Source organism: Telmatherina bonti, assembly GCF_933228915.1.
Source record: "Telmatherina bonti genome assembly, chromosome: 1".
NCBI classification, from domain to species: Eukaryota; Metazoa; Chordata; class Actinopteri; order Atheriniformes; family Telmatherinidae; genus Telmatherina; species Telmatherina bonti.
The window spans coordinates 27868665-27885779 of NC_136619.1; the positions used below are offsets into that span (position 1 = coordinate 27868665).

Here is a 17115-nt window from a genome sequence, read left to right on the forward strand (position 1 = left end):
ATATATATAATATATATATATATATATATATATATATATATATATATATATATATTATATATATATATATATATATATATATATATATATATATATATATATATATATATATATATATATATATATATATATATATATATATATATATATATTATATATATATATATATATATATATATATATATATATATATATATATATATATATATATATATATTATATATATATATATATATATATATATATAATATATATATATATATATATTACAGATCACAATTGGACTCCACAATGACAAAAAGTGGGATTCCAATTTACGTTTGCCACTAATAATACCATGGAGTAATAATTTACATGAGATTTGTTCTAATTTTCTTCACACAAACACACATATGCAAACACAAAACTGATGCTTTTCATAGCAACAATCATGTTTCAGGGTGCAACTTAACAGCTCAAAAACAAATCTGTAGTTTAGACAGAAGGTAGTAATTACAAATATAAACTTCTTTTCTGAAACATGAACAAATGTCTGGAAACACTAGATTTACCTCAAACTGGACTCTTGAAGGAGGTCAGGCACCACATTTACTAAGGCTATGTAGAGGAAACCTCCAGCAGTGAAAGGCAAAATCCAGCAGCTGGTGTTTTCTACAAAACAGTATTAAAGACACATGACTTATATGATCATCTGCAGAATGGTGTTTGCTTCGCAACTTGTTTAAATGCATGTCATGTACTCTTATCTGACCTGTGCCTTTCGGAGACTGTACACACAGAGCCACACAAGCCCCCAAGACCCCGACCAGTGCTGTAGACAGTTGCATGCGAGCGGCACTCCAGCGATCGAACCCTGCCCTCAGAAGAATGGCAAAGTCTCCCACCTGTGGAGGAGGACATTTCTCACAGCACAGGGCACACAGGCTAAACATCAACTGTGTTTACAAACTCTGCAGCAGTCAGCTTCTTCTTTTGAGATTTCACATATGCCAACACAAACTTCTGCATTCAGAAATAACATTTTAACTAATTAGTGCAAACTGTTATCTCACCTCATGGGGGATTTCATGAAGCAGGATGGCAACGTGGTGAGGAAACCAACCTGTAAGAAATGTCTTGTTAATGCTGCTCTGTGTAAAGAAATGTAAATTCTATCTATTAAAAGACTTGATTACTGAGTTGAGTAATATGAACTGGTACATCTTAATTACATTGTGCACTACTAAGTTTGTCCTTCCACCACCAAAAATTAAAAAAAAAAAAAAAAAAACTCAACGTTGCTGAAGTAGTTCGTTATAATACATTTCAATAAGGCAGAAATTACATTGCAATAAATTCCCCATGAGTGAATTGAACACACTGGTGAGATATCTTGTCTGTGCATGTTTGAGAAATCGAGTTAACTTCCTTTCTGGCACATTGATCCATAGATCATGCTGCTAGCCTTATGTCTCTCCAGCTGGACTCTTGTCCCACAGCTACAAATATACAGTAACCAACTGAATTGGTATGAATCTATGTCACTGTGGGATAAAATGTGTCTTTTTAACAAGCCTCTAACACAATGATGATAAAAGTGTTTTCTGATGTTTTCTGAAGTAAGTGCCCAGGATGTTAAAGCATTATATGTATACATATTAATTATCTTTTTCCCTTTCCTCCATTATGTTGACACTATAGAGACCACTGCAGTACAGTCAACACGCTGTAATGTTCAAGAAACGAAACGGACTATTCCAGCTTTGAGAAGTAGAGCATGATCCTGCTGAAAGTAGCCATCAGAAGAGATGGTCAGCATCAATAATAACACAAGCTGTTGAGTTTAAACACTGCTCAGTCAGAGGCCAAAAGTATGCCAAGAACATATCAACTTCATCATTATACCTCCACCACTTGAAATGTTGGTGCAAGTCAGGATGGAGCCATGATTTCATGTTGTTTATTGCTATGATTACCATCTTAATGTGGCAGCGGAAAACCTCACTCAGACAGATCTTGGCAATCTTTATTGTTCACTTTTTGCAAAGTTGTAGCCTCAGATTCTTGCTCTTAGCTGACAAAAGTGGCACCCAGTGTGGTCTTCTGCTACCATAGATAATCCACCTCAAGATTAAGGCCATCTAAGCTTGATGCAGGAGACGGCTACGCAGACCTCCAGACACTTTAATCCATCTCATGTGTTGATTACAAGCATAATTTGGTAGCTTTTGAAGTTTAGTTATCTGTCACTTGATGCAGAAAATGGAGCAGATCCACTGGACATGGTGGGGGCAGTGTTGAGTAGGACAACCCAGAAGCAACCGACAAACCAGAGAAGAAAAAAACCCAAAAAGAAAACAACGCAGAAACCGCCAAATAAAAAATATCTGGATAAGACAGAAAAAGTTGAGAACAACAAAAAACTTTGTGGTTTTATTCCGCTACATCTTCTTGTGTTTTTGGACGGTTGTAAAAGACTTTATAACAGTGTATTAATGTTACCAATAGGTGTCAGATTGCTAAAGTGAACTCTGAACTCCACACTGCCTTCTAGTGGATGTATTGACTTAAAGCTGGGGTGGGTAATGTTGGGGAGCTAGCAAGATGGGAAAGTGGCACCCTGTCTTGGCTCCTCCCCCTCTGGTTTTGCTCCTTGCGTGACCCAAGGCTTTTTTATTCGCAGTTTTTTCCACCAATGATTTTCTCTCTTTGTTTAGAGGGAGGAGGCAAATAAACCGAACCGGGTCGGGGAAATCCTTCCTGCATTTTCTCAGCCATGTTTGCCTTCCGAGTTTCTTCCTCACTACTTTGTATTTTCATCCTAACACGCTATTTATATGCAGGGTGTGGCTATCCGGCATGTGATGTGGGAGGGGGAGGAGAAGCTAACGAAATATAAGATATTAACAACTTCAATTCGGCCTGAACGTTTGGATTGGTCATAGTTTTTACAGATTTACAGTAAACTGAGGGGTCTAACTATATTTCTTACTGTCCATGAATACAAAATGTATAAACGACTATAAGGACGAGGAACCACTTTACCCAGAGTAAAAAAAGAAAAAAGTCTGGTAATGGAAAAATTTAGAAGTGGAGTGGCAACATATGAAAATGTATGAAATAGACGTCTCCATTTAGGTGCGTAAGGGAGAATAAATGGGTCTTTAAACGTGTTGTACCGTCTGATATGCTATTCTGCATACCTGGGTTGTAACAAGTAGCTAATCGAGTTACTGTTGTCTTTTATCATCTCCTACCAGTCTTCTCTGACATTAACAAGGCTTTTTGTTTAGACAACTGCCCCTCACTGGATATTTTCCCTTTTTTAGGCCATTCTCTGTAAACCCCAGAGATGGGTCACTGAGAAAATCTGTTTACATCAGCAGTTTCTGACATACTAAGACCAGTCCATCTGGCAGTGACAACCATGTCACATTTGATGTCACTTTAATCCCTTTTCTTTGTTTCACTCTTATGCTGGGTTTGAATTTCAGCAAGTCATCTTGACCACGTCTAGATGCCTAAATGCTTTGAGTTGCTGCTATGTGACTGGCTAATAAGCAATTTATGTAAAAAAATAAATAAATAAATAAATAAATTAAATCAATTAAAGAAGTTTACCCAATAAAGTGGCCAGTGTCAATTAGTCAATCAATAAAGAATGAAAGCTAAATATTTAATAAAGATAAATAATAAAGGACAGCTTTGTTGTAAAAAAAAAAAAAAAAAAAAAAAAAAAAGGCAGTCGTTTTCCAACTATAATACAAAATAAGTTTTATCTTGTGCTTAATCTAAATCTTTAAAGTATAACAAATAGTATATTAGGAATACATATGTTTAACCTTTCTAAGATATGTACAATCCAATAAAACTGGGTATCTTCAGTACAAGCCATGACCCTTCTAGGCATAAAAGCTGACCACATTTCCTTAATTAGGCCCCTCCATTAGCAGCAGGTTTGGTAAAGGATTCTTAGCAAAAGTTAATCCACTAGACAAAACACTCTATTCATACATAATAACAAAAGCCCCATTTTAGTAGCCTCCACCCTGCTGGAGCTCACTGACCACTGGTGATTTAGCATAGGTCCACTCATTCATTCATTCATTCATTCATTTTCTGAACCGCTTATTCCAATTCAGGGTCGCGGGGAAGCTGGAGCCTATCCCAGCTGGCTTTGGGCGACAGGCAGGGTACACCCTGGACAGCTCGCCAGTCCATCGCAGGGCCAGGTCCACTCATCTGCTCCATTAATTATTTTGAATACACAGAAATTCTTTGAAAAATTAGTCAGATCTCTTACCATTAAACCTCATCTTAGAACAGAGTAGATGCGTCTCTGAACTCTGAATATTCTTTATAAATCTGTTGACAGGTGGCAGCAAAACCTTTGACTGAGGGCTTGTCAACATGTAGCAGCAAATCTAACTAAACGAAAATATTTTTCTCCCATTTGGCCTGTCATCCTCACAAAAAGTCAGATTCATGCAAACAAAAATGATTCTTTGAAAAACCTCTGATCAAAGTGAAGATTTGTGAATACTCTGTTTGCATGTCTGCATGTAGACTTTTATAACCAGGGTTTCAGGTTGAAATGTCACTGTCTGCGACAAAAAAATACCATGATATCACGTGACGTTTGTTTTCAACAGCATAGACGTCCTCAAAACTGTGTTGGTGTTTTCCTTTGTCCAGGCACTTTGTGTATTTGTATATACTGCTGTCAGTACCGCTCCACATAGACAACCAAAGGCGAAGGACGAGATTAAGGACAGTTGTTTCTGCTACCTAACCATATCACGTTAGAGGCAGTTTTTGGGTTTTGTGGAAGTGACGTGTGAGACGGATGGTTATTCTGATTAGATAGGATTAGGTGTGTAACCAACGCCTAAGATTTGATATGCTTATGAATGTGCCTAACAATGCAGTTATGTGAATAGGTGTGGACGGATTTGTTTTTGAAAAACAAGAACATGTGGACTTTTTTTTTTTTTTTTTTTTTTTACTGGCGAGAGGGGGGAAGATATTTGGTTTTACGTGTGTGCATGGTCTGAGGTAATAAAAACTATTTCCCTCATAACGTAATAAGAGCAATAAAGTCAATAACTACTTATTTTATATACTGGAAATGTGCACAAAAGTTATGAAAAACTAAGTAACACAATAGTTTTGCATGTATCAGTGAAACAGACTTTTACATATAGTCATTTTGAGTCTTGCTGTAGTCTTTTGTAAAATGAATGTTATCACAGCTTTTCACCTTCTTGCTAACCAGGAAACTCCCAGCTACTGCCAGTCCATGAGTAAAGTTGTCAATGCAGTTGGCCAGCAGGTTCAGGTACCCGCTTATCTGTAAAATACACAAAACACACTGATGAGAAAACTACATGAAATAATACAAGGTCAGGACATTTTCTTAAAGTAAACCTAAATCTCCAGAATATAATTCTTGTACAGGTAAACAAGTCATTTTTAAGTCCTGTGACACTTGCGAAGCTTATTTTCCATTTTACGGTCTGACAGTCAATTAAAGAACAAAGAAATAAAAGGTGTCTCTGGTAAAAGCCAACTGCACCAAAGTTATACGTCAACCCTTCATGGTGCCCCCCTCCCCATTATTTTGTCTTCTTGTGACCCAAGATATGTTTTATTTCTTAACATTACCTTAATTTTCTCTGACCTATCCTGCAGACTTTGTTGCTTGGAGGCTTTCCATGACTCAGTATGGTGTCCGTTTCTGAATGATGCCACAGCTTTTCCACCGAAAGCCGAATTAGACTGTGTCTGTGGGAGACAGAGAGAGAGAGAGAGAGAGAGAGAAAGGGGGGTGGGGGAGTGTTATATACTATATTCTCTAAATAGATTGGTTGAATATAAAATAAAATAACCACTTAGCATTCTGATTATAGTGTACCATTAGTGGTGTGTCATTAACTGTAAAAGGATGTATCCTCCACAGAACCACGCTGTAAAACCTTGACCACCAACACCAGTCATAATAACAGGGATTTAATAGCAGCCTGAATCCCCCAGTACAGTAAACAGGCATTTTATACTTTTCCACCTGCAGTGTGTCAATGTGCTCCCCCACCATTGTTTTATTTTTATTTATTTATTTTTTTTAGCTTCCTACATCTGCTATAAGCAGTCATCCTTTTGTTTCCCAAATGGAACAGACAACCTTAAACCTTTCCTAAGCGTCAAACATTTATTCAATCTGAATATAAAAGAAGAGATCCATTCATTCCCTACCAGAGCCTGTGTTTTTTTTTTTTTTTTTTTTTTAGAAGAGCCAGTTTCCTTCTCTAATCGTTCAGAAGCCACTTATGATGCCATTTAAGCTGATAGTCAAATGACTCGAGAAGGAAATATCCTGCTGTCCTCTCTGTGTTACAAGGAAATGTTTGCACCATGACTGGAAATGAAGTGTGATGAATCTTTTAGAGCTATCTTATTCGCTGGCAGATTGAAGTCTATTTCAAAACAAAGTTCTGTTTTTTTTTTCAATGAGAAATCAAAGATGACATCCAATTTGGCTCAAAAACAGCAGTTTATGATAAAACACTCTTTAGCTCCCTCTCCCTCTAACTCTGCCGCTGTTCATTGTTGCCTCTGCCTGAAAGCTGAATGCTCTTCTTTGGACACTGAAATGTGTAAAGCAGCTGCTTCATCTCAGCACTAAAAATAGACACTAGCAGAGGAGCTGAGCCGTGGATTCCAATCTTCTCCCTCAATGGCATTAGAAAGACAGCAGGGCGGACGAAACCGCCTTACTAAGATACTGCAACCAGCCATTCAATCATATTTACTGATTAAAAAAAATCTGAATAATAATTCAAAATAACAAAACCTTAACTTAATGCAAAAGTCTAAGGATCTTACCTCAGCACTATCATATAAAATACATAATAAATATGGATAGATGTTTTAAAAGAGAGAAGAACAGATACCTAATTTACTTTATATTAGGTGGCTCGGTGATTAATTTTATGAATTAGCGAGGATATATTAGAACATAACGGGCAAACATATTCATATAGTTCTTCAGCAGGATGAAAAGCCTGAACCTGAGTCTGCAGCCACTTACTGTAAAGCTAGCATAAACACTAGTTTATGCATTCCAGGCTGCAGATTCAGAGTCCACTGACTAAAAAAAATCCCTTGCACACTAAAATGTTAATGTCTTGGTATTTTTTCCCCTAAACAGAATAGCACAAAACTGACACATGTGCTTTTACAGGATTTATGTGACAGACAGAAGAAAGCCAATAAGCATTTTTCCCCCTAAATGTGGAACTATTGCTGCGCTCTGGGGTGCACTGCAGGTCATCGGATCCTACAGTCATCAAAACAGCAGTGACAGATATGCAGACTAAGCTGGAAGGCATCTGCACTGAGCAAACAAATGAAGGCAAAAATATGGAAAGGCTTGTATTAACATGTGAGATAGTGAATCTCATCCATGAAACACTTACAGGCACGTTAAAATTCAGGTCTGAATCCGAGGTGGGATCCTCAAGGTTGTCTTGGTCGGGAAACATTTTCTCCAGCAGGAGGAAGGCCAGCAGACCGGTGATAACCCACAAGCCCTGGGTCATGTACTGGTTTTGTTTATCAGCTAGAGTAACAGTAAATATGTGGGTTAGGATATTTGTAGAATACCAGAGCGGTGGTGCAACAAACATCTTTTTCCATTGATCATCACAAAGCTATGCACGGTGTTGAAAACATTCCTACTTGGCATAGAGACACATAAAAAGCATGAAGATGAATTATTTTCCCCGAAAACATATTGCAGTTTGGAGGAAATGGGTTCATTCAGCAAGCAGTTATGTAAACGCAACATCTGCTTCAAGGTATGCTCCAATAATTTAATTTACCTAGTTTTTGTCTGTAAAACGGCATCGTGATAAATTGCAGTTGTCCTAAAACAATAGTAATACCATAATAGTACATCTAATTAGACCCATGCATTATTGTGTGCTTGAGTTGGGAAACTTGGTCAGAGAACCTTTAAAATAAAGTTGTCGATTGCATTAATAGCAGACCCACCTGAAGAGCTGGAGAGTGCCCAGGCCTCAGGAAGGAGGTGAAGAAACACATCACCAAGGAGACCACCAATCGCAAAGCTCAGGAGCTGCTTAAGCTTCTGACATCCAGCTGGCAAAACACAGACACAAATCAAGGAACTAAATATGAAGAAGCATGATTAGGAAAGATCAGGAGAGTACTGGCATCAAAATATATATTCATAACAAGAAGAAATGTAACATTTTCCTTATGTTACATTCTCCCTTGTAACGTATATTTGTGATTTCAATAGTCAGCATGATGCCCATACACCACTCAAAAAGTCAGGTATAATCAACTATTTGGGTTTAATTTACATAAAATGTCAAAAGTTCATCATCAGAATCTTACAATCGTAGTTCCTTCCTCTTAATTCTCAACAACCATGGTGAGTATACGACAACCACATGTCATGTTTATGGTGTCAAACTATGACTAGTATGAATGGACTGTCTTCCACTAAACAAGAACATTTAGTAGCCAATCCATGGCACAGACCCATCTTTTTGATGTTTTTTTTTTTTCCTCTCTAACAAGGTTTTTAACCTTTTTACAAAACTGCATGATATATAATATACACTTACCAAAACACTCAGTTTTATATAAACATAAAGGTTATTTGCATTTATTCTCACATCATAAAAATCTGTAGAGGCATGAAATTTTGCGAGTAGCATAAATGCAAATGAGTCTAGCTCACAATACTAAAATTACCTATAATTACTCGTGCTCCACACAAACTTTATTCTTGAAGGGTTCCCTTGGTAATGACCAAGCTCTGCTCAGGGCTGCACTTGACAAACCACAGCCTAAAATACATTGGGTATGTTGCGTTCCTGTGGGTGGGGCCCCTCAAAGAGCCTAAACAGTCTGACTGACCTACAGTAACTGAGGCCTGGTCACTACAGTGCTATATTAATGAGTTTAATGTTTATTATCAAACATTAATTCATTATACAAAATTACATTATTTTGTTAACTCTATGGCGTCATAGTGCTGACTTAGTTTAGCCGACTAGGTCACAATAGTCCGTTTGCCATCCTGGAAAAAATATTAAGCTAATAAACTGATAAAAAGATGAACTGGTGAAAGCAGGAGATCCAATATCTCCACTAGGCCAGTCGCCATCAGTGTGCTGTTTGACACAGAGGGTCTCTGGACCGAATATCTAAAGATTAGAGAGTGAGACAAGTTTATGACAGTTGCTCATGATTTTTTTTTTTTTTTTTTTTTTTTTAATCAATTCTTCATAAATAAACTATTTCACTTATTTCAATGGTTCATTAAAGTGTTTACTGTGCATTTTTTTTCCCTGCTTCGTTTTCCATTACAGTCAATACCGTCTCGCTACGGTGGGATCAGCCATTTCTCAGTGTGGGAAAATGCCGCAACACAATTGAGACACAAAACTTTGTTGTGTTAAGGACATTACTTGTGCTGGGTATCGCCACTCATTCACTTTTACCAGCCTGATACGATTGGATGTCAAATAAATCAACTTCAGTTCAATGTAGATTCCCTTACAGATATTTATGCGACACCAGTTTTTCTTGAAAAATAAAGACATTCTGACACTACTACTTTTATAAAACAATAAGCCCATTACATAACCATTAAAATTTGATAAGTGGGAATTATTGGATAATTGTAATAATTTGATATGACCCGTCTACATGCATTTCTGAAATATTATCTAAAACGTTTTAGAAGTTTCCTTGCTGCATCATGCATGACTCGGACTCAAACTTATGCAGAGCTTGATGTCAACATCTGCCAAGTCTACCAACCATCCACTGATCTGAGTCAAGTATGTTGTATCTCTGAATATAGACCGGGGTCTTACCGCACAACATCCACATGGTCTGCACCCTTTCAATTCTAAATTGACTGCAGGAATAAGTGAGAGTGTTCATGATTGTTTGGCTGGTTTGTCTTTGTGTTGGTCCTGCAGTGGACTAGTGACTTATTAAGGTGTAACACCACTGCCTCTCACCAGATAGTAGCTGTGATAGGCTCCAGTCCCCCTGCAGCCATGAAAAAGATGAATGAAGAGAACTGGAAGATGAAAAAAATCTACGAAACACTCATTGCTTAGTTGTACATCTGTTTAGTTCCAATTATAAAAGTCATGGATTCCAATGCGATGCAATAGCTTCAAAACATTACCATGGTGATTTTAGCATTAAGCTAAAGCCACCAATGTATTTTGGTCTAACAATCATGTTATCAAAGACATTCACCTCTAACTTTGTCGTTATGGTCCGGTCTGCTTGTAAAGCCTTGGGTCTCAACTGATGTCTTGTTTTCCAAAAACCAGCACTTTCCCTGAAAGTTTATTGCAAGCTGTGCACCATTTAAATGTTCAACCATGAAGATGCAGCAGCTACTGCTATAACTGGTTGTCAAAGACCCAACAGAACCACTTATTGATATCACTGGAGGCCGTTTTCTCTCATCGACAGAAATGGCAACAGTCATGAAGTTTTAAAGCTTGAGGTTGTGAGAAGTATAAGACTGGTAGATGTAAAGGAGGAAGATTTTTTTTGTGTGTATAGTTTAAACCAGTAACATTAAATTTTCTATGTAATTAATGAGGGATACCTTTTTCTCGGTTTTACTGGCGATATTTCAACATTCATTACTGTCTGTTTACTGCAGCTTAGCATTGACACGATGCCATCTGTCTTCATGTTGATGGGTACACATAACATTGAACACAGTTCTAATCCTGAAAACTTTTTATTGTAGAGTATATGACTGCTTTTGGGAAAGAAAAATGATCTGAATAACCTGCATTCACAAGTCGCAAATTAAAAATCATGTAGACGGCTGCATTTCACAAAGGTTTAGCATATGTGTTCAAACATAGTGTCATGAAGAAGAAACTACAAGCTCTTAATACGGAGGTTTTACATACCAGATCATTATCTGACACCTACTAATTCTCAATAGTAGTCAACAAAAACATCAGAAGAAAAGCAGATAAAATGTTACACCCTTTCTTTATTTAAATCACAAAGACTAACCTGAAAATGCAGAACCAATGTATGAATACTGCTTTCAGTAGAATTGAGGGTGACAACTGGTTGCCCCAAACCAAATCCATGAAATCAGCTGTTCATCAGCAAGTGTGAGTGTCTCTATAGCCTTTTTTTTTTTTTAATATAAAGCCATGATAGAACAACCTAAATTTACAGAGTGCATTTAAGGTCACTTATTTTACCTTCTGTTTTGAGGGCTGCTCCAGCTTCAATGGGAAGAATAAGCAGGGGGAAAATCCCACTAAGGCCTACAGCAACAGAGCCCACCAGGGACAGGAGCCAAACATGTGTGCGTTCACTGGCTAAAAAGTCTGCTACTGCCTTGAAGCCAGGGAGGTCATCTGTCAGGCTGGGGCCTGGTCCTGCAGCTGTGGCTGTTGCATGAGACATAGCGGTTTGTGTCATCTTCTGGCTGCTTGATGCCCCCCTGAAGGTCAGCATCAGCAGGGTAATGGGGACAAACAGAGCAGCAACAGCCCAGCTGGGCTTCCAATAGTTTCCACCTTTCATCCGTCCCACGGTCCAAAAATGACCTGCAACCAGTAGTCCTGCAAAAGGAGTGCAGGTTCAGACAAACAGACCAGCAAATTATTATTATTTATATATATATATATATATATATATATATATATCATACCAAACTATAAAGACCACTATTTAGCCTTTTTTCCCCCCAGAAAATAGTATTTTCTATATTCTTATATTATATTATATTATATTTTCTAATTCTATAGTAAAAGTTTGATTATAAACACAAAGCATAATCTCTCACTGTAGTAAAATTTAAATAATTAAACTGCATGAAGTCATTTTCTTCTTAAAGAAAAAGATGACTGCAAGCAGACAAATTTAAAAAGGTTAGAGATTATGAAGAAAAATGTTGAAAGTGAAATCGGAGACATCTATCTAACCATTCAATGATTTCCATACTATCATTTGTATGTCTGTGTGTGTGTGTTGTCTGAGGACCCATGTATCAAAACTGCCACACAGTTTCTGGGATAATCTCATTTATCACGTACTTCTCAACAGTATGAACATTTCATATCTTAAAGACACAAAACTCTGTAGATGGAAAGCATCTCTCCAAAACACACCGTAAACCAAACATTTACTCCACGTGTACAGTTCTGATTAGTATGCTGTGGTCGTGCACGAGACAAACTCCTCTATAGTCAACTTCCACATAGACATGGTTGTTTTTAGCAGCAGCCTGTTTACATTTCCATCTGTCTCGGTAAGAGTGACTAACTTTAACTGTGTGCAACCTTTCCTTTACATAACGCTGATGGACTGAGGACGGTATCAACACATGATCAAATTTGCAGTTTATTGATCTGATGGTGTTTCCCTAAGAAGCAATTCACATTTACGGAAAATAACACAGCCAATGATACTAAAGCAAGAGCTAAATTGTTGTTGCAACGAAAACTCAGAACTAGCCAACTCTCAGCGTCTGCGGATAAAAGTTAGCAGGCTAACATTAGCCAGTAGACATGTTCAGACGTGGGAATGGATGCTAAAGAGATTAGCCTCCTCAGACAGGCAGTCAGTGGAAACTAATGCTAATGCTATTCTGACGCAGCTAACATATTTTTCAGAAACTTAGTGGAAAAAACATCACAGAATAGAAAACCCATGCAAAATGCTAACATAAAAAAACAAAAAACAAACCATGCAACCAGAGCGTGGAATTTCATACCTTGTGATTTCGGCAGTCTGTGCACCAGTGTGTCCCTGCCATCCAGGCCGGCTTGATGAGGTCAGGCTTGAGCCGCTGAGCTCCGCCAGCTGCTGCTGGCAGGCAGGGAAGTCACCACGGCTTTCCCAAACAGCCACGTATCAGGATCCTGGAGGGAGAAACACAAACTCCAAAGGCGAGTCATAACACGGATCCCGCCCCATCAGAGATTTCAGGAATTGGTTTTTATATCCCATGCTAGCAAAGACCCTGAAACGCACCTCTAAATTGGGAGCTTAATCTTAGGACACTCTTTTTTATTTTTAGAAAAAGTGTAGTTTAGGAGCTAACTATATGGAGATCTAGTAGCATTACTGATAATGCTCCTCCATCATTGGCATTCATGCATGCTCAGTGTCCTGATTTAAAATGATTCATTAAGTTTATTTATAGCACAATTCAACAACAGGCTCAATGATAAAGAAGCAAGCAGGTAAAACTACATTAATCACATAAGTAATTTCTTAAGTAAAGATTCCAATTATTTAGTAGCTTCCTTATTAGTCACATAACATTAGATGTAGGCCTGCAAAATAATCAGAAGGCTGATAAATATATATTTATTAGGTTATGTTAAATAGTGCAAGTAAGAACATTTCTACATGCACCTTGTGAAGGGAACTCAAGGGATTGGGACAGAACAGCTGTGTAGCCATAAGAAAACAATTAACCAGTGAGACTAACTGGAGAAAATGGGCTTCAGTTTGCAAGGGAGCTTATAGACTGGAGCAATGAAAGAAGCTCATATGGTCTGATGAGTCCAGATTTACTTCCAGAGTGATGAGTGCATCAGGCTAAAAGGCAGATGAAGGGATGCTGCCATCATACCCAGTAACTATTATGCTTGTTGTTATTGTTTGTTTTTTTGTTTGTTTGTTTGTTTCTTAGGTTTTTTGGCAGCGACTTTTTTGAGCCAGGCATTGTATGAATTCACGTTTACAACAGAATAACTTTTGTCATTGATTAAATATTCTTCTGCATATTTGTTTGACAAGATATATATTTGCAACAAACAAAAATTCTTTTAGATTTATATTCAGTTTGTATCAGGAGAAGCTTAAATTTACGCAGGACTGATGTGCCAAAATCAAAAGCAAACAAAGAAACAAATTAATTTGTCAAAAAAAAAGTAAACACCTTTTTTCAGTTAAGAACCCTATAAGATGTGATAAAAAAAAAATTATTGGTATTTATGTTTCTATTTTTAGCTGTTTAAATTTGATTTAGTATTAATAATCCAGTTTATTTACTTTTCCTTGTCCTTGTTTACTACATAAACTCGCAAATGCATTTTTTTTGTTTATTTAAAAAATATTTCCTATATTTTCATGCTTGTATTCATATCTGTTTTTCTTATTTTGTGTTTTTCTCATGGAAAAAATTAGTTTATGCTTTTCATGTCCATATGTCACTTTTATTTATTTAGTGTCACATTTTCATCCTCAACATCCTAACTTACATTATCTTCCTCTATTTATTTCTCAAAGCACATTTAATTCTGCATCTCCCTTCTTATACGTCTGTAAGCATTTCTGCATCATTATATAAATGAGGGGAGTGGTCTTTCAAGACATGCTTTGGGGTCAGATTCTTGCTGGATGGTAAAACAACTTTGGACAAGTCTCACAGCAATACAGGAAGGATTATGCAGCCAAGTCTGACTGCCTGGCTCTGTCTGGCTCTGCCGCTTGTGGCCTTTGGAGGGACATAAAGGTTTTGTGCAGGTGGAACCCCACCAAAATAGCTGACTTTCAACAGGAGATTTTACAGGATCATCAGCATGTTACTTTGTTAACTGAAAAGTCAATCTGTTATGTTCGTTGGCAATACACCTCCTCCTCCTTGTCTCCAGTGTCGTCATCGCTGGCGTATGAATGTAAATAAATGGTTTGGGGTTTGGTGGTAGTTGGGGAGACCACTGGCACTCACTGGCCGTCGTGTTTCTGCGAGTGTGCCTTAGGACAACTGTGGCTACACATGTACATTACCATCACCAGGTAGGAATGAAGAGTGAATGCATAATGGGTACAATGTAAAGCATTTTAGGTGTCTCAAAAAGCACAATATAAATTTAATCCATTATCATTATTTATTTCATTAATCACTACAGCTCCCACTATTGACTACCAGCAGTCAGGATAGAGCTGACTGAATGAATGCAGTGACCCATTGCTTGCAGCATCTCTCAACTCGTCTTTAGCTAATTTAGAACATCAGCTCCTCAATTTTTTCCAGTTTATTTGAGCTCTACATCACAGTGTCATGGGCTTGACACGGTCTGGTATATTATTTGCCCGAATAGGTTAAGCTCTGCTTCAACACATCCTTGCAACATTTCCTCCAGTGTTTTGATCAGGACTGTAGTGTGTGGCATGTCTCTACTTCATTTGACTTTGGCCATTTTCTGGTTCTTGGTTTCTGCTTGTGACTCTCTCTCTTCTGTGTGAGATGGTTGGGACTAGGTCTTGGTGCTCACGCAGGGGCCCCGTACCACCAGGTCACCTTCTATGTGCTCCATGCACCTTTAAAGTTGGGTTATTGGCTCTATGGTCCTCCATAATTGGCCTATTCTGAACACACCTAATTTTACCCTGGTGGATTTGTAACTCCTTGAAAGTGTTCACATTTTCCTATGCACACTTCTATATGCACACTTTTGAAGGATCTTTTCCTTATTTGGTGGAGTTTTAATGTTCTATATGTCCATTTCCATTGCTGTCATTAAAATGCTGTCCGTTCTATAAGGCCCATCTTTCTTATCGCTTGTCAGAGAGCCTACAGGTTTATTTCCTGTAGAGTGCTTTGTAGTTGCTTTGCCTCTTCCGAAGTACTAATGAAACTTTGTCCACAGCAGGGTGAGATTTTGCATCCAACAGGATCTGTCTTGAAATGTGTTATATGCATTTTTGTACTTTCTCCCCACCTCAATCAGCTGTTCATGAGAATTATCCATTCAACCCCGCATCAGAAAAATAGAATAGCCGCTACTTTCCCTTCACGCTTCTTCCCATTAACAGCGCCGAACTCAGATGTCTGATCAGTCACACAATACTTTTGGAGCTCCATGAGAAAAAAAGGTATGTTGGCTGATGAGCAAAGAACAAGCTGCAAGTTGTCCCCAATTACATCTGCAAGAACAAAATGACATTATTTTGTTCTCGTGACCTTGAAAAGAAAGAAAAAGTTCTTGCTTCCCCGAGAGTATGTGACAGAAAAAAAAAAAAAATTAATCCATACTATGAGCCACTGTCTAAATTCCCTTACGATACTCACTAAAATCTGCTCCCACACTGTTTAGTCTTTACATGGGTAGATCTGCTTCTTTAGTTTTTTCCTTTTACAGAGTGAAGAAAAAACAGACAGTAAGGGCAGATGATGTTATTGTTTCTTTAAAATCACAGCTATGAGAATGAAGTGTTTTATCATAAATAATCTTTGGTCCAGAAATTATTTGTTTATGTAGAAACAATACATGTACAGGTGTACTAGACTAATGTGACAGAGCTCTGCCTCAAACAGTATGGATTAAACTGGGCAAATACCCTCCGCCGTTACTGAGGTGACATTGTATGTTAAAGGAGATCAGACTGTTTTCTTATAAATGCCAAAAAAAAAAAAAACCCAATCTGGAAAGTCTTGTGTATTTCTTCATTGTTTGAAACATCAGTGGAAAACTAATTGTGGTAAAAATTATCTTAAAAAACAAAACAAGAAAGCAAAAACAAAATCAAATACAAAGAGCAATGACAATGTTTAAGAAGTAAACATTGTCATTGCCTGTGTCTGTCTGTATGACACGTAGGGGGCAGTGGTCAATGCCGCTAATGGCAGCACATTCCTGGGAGACTGAACACACAGAGAGCAGAGGAGAAATTACACATTGCCATGGTAAAGGAAACACTGGATTTTATGTTTGTTCGGAATAAAATCCAGTTTTAGGAATAAAACTGTGGGTTTTATTCTTGTTGTTAGGAATAAAATCAAGTTTTAGGAATAAAACACTGGATTTGATTCTTAAAAACAAGAACATGATCAGTTTTGGTGAACCGTTGTCATTCTGATGCTAAATCGTATCCATGTTGCCATGGAATGTAATATTTGCTCTCATTAGGCACAATTTTGATCAGGAAATAAAAATAATTCTTTATTCATTGATGCAAACTGGTCATGTGCAACTTAGTTATAACAAAACTATGCCAAATAGCTAACTAAATTTGAAAAATAAAAAGCCTTTACAAAGGTTTGAAAATATTTCATGTCCAACTTTTGATAACTTATTGCGA

The 17115-nt window shown here is 37.4% G+C and overlaps 1 protein-coding gene across 1 annotated transcript; it reads right to left on the reverse strand.

Moving 5' to 3' along the window:
* Positions 1 to 547: 547 nt before the first annotated feature.
* On the reverse strand, positions 548 to 12919 carry slc39a13 (solute carrier family 39 member 13; the record flags this gene model as incomplete). Its single annotated transcript, XM_079244574.1, is given in 10 exon segments — positions 548 to 651; positions 752 to 884; positions 1053 to 1084; positions 1087 to 1102; positions 5240 to 5329; positions 5644 to 5763; positions 7455 to 7597; positions 8032 to 8139; positions 11274 to 11639; positions 12794 to 12919. Coding segments are annotated over 9 exon segments (1074 nt in total). The 5' UTR covers positions 11602 to 11639; positions 12794 to 12919.
* Between the last annotated feature and the right edge of the window lie 4196 nt (positions 12920 to 17115).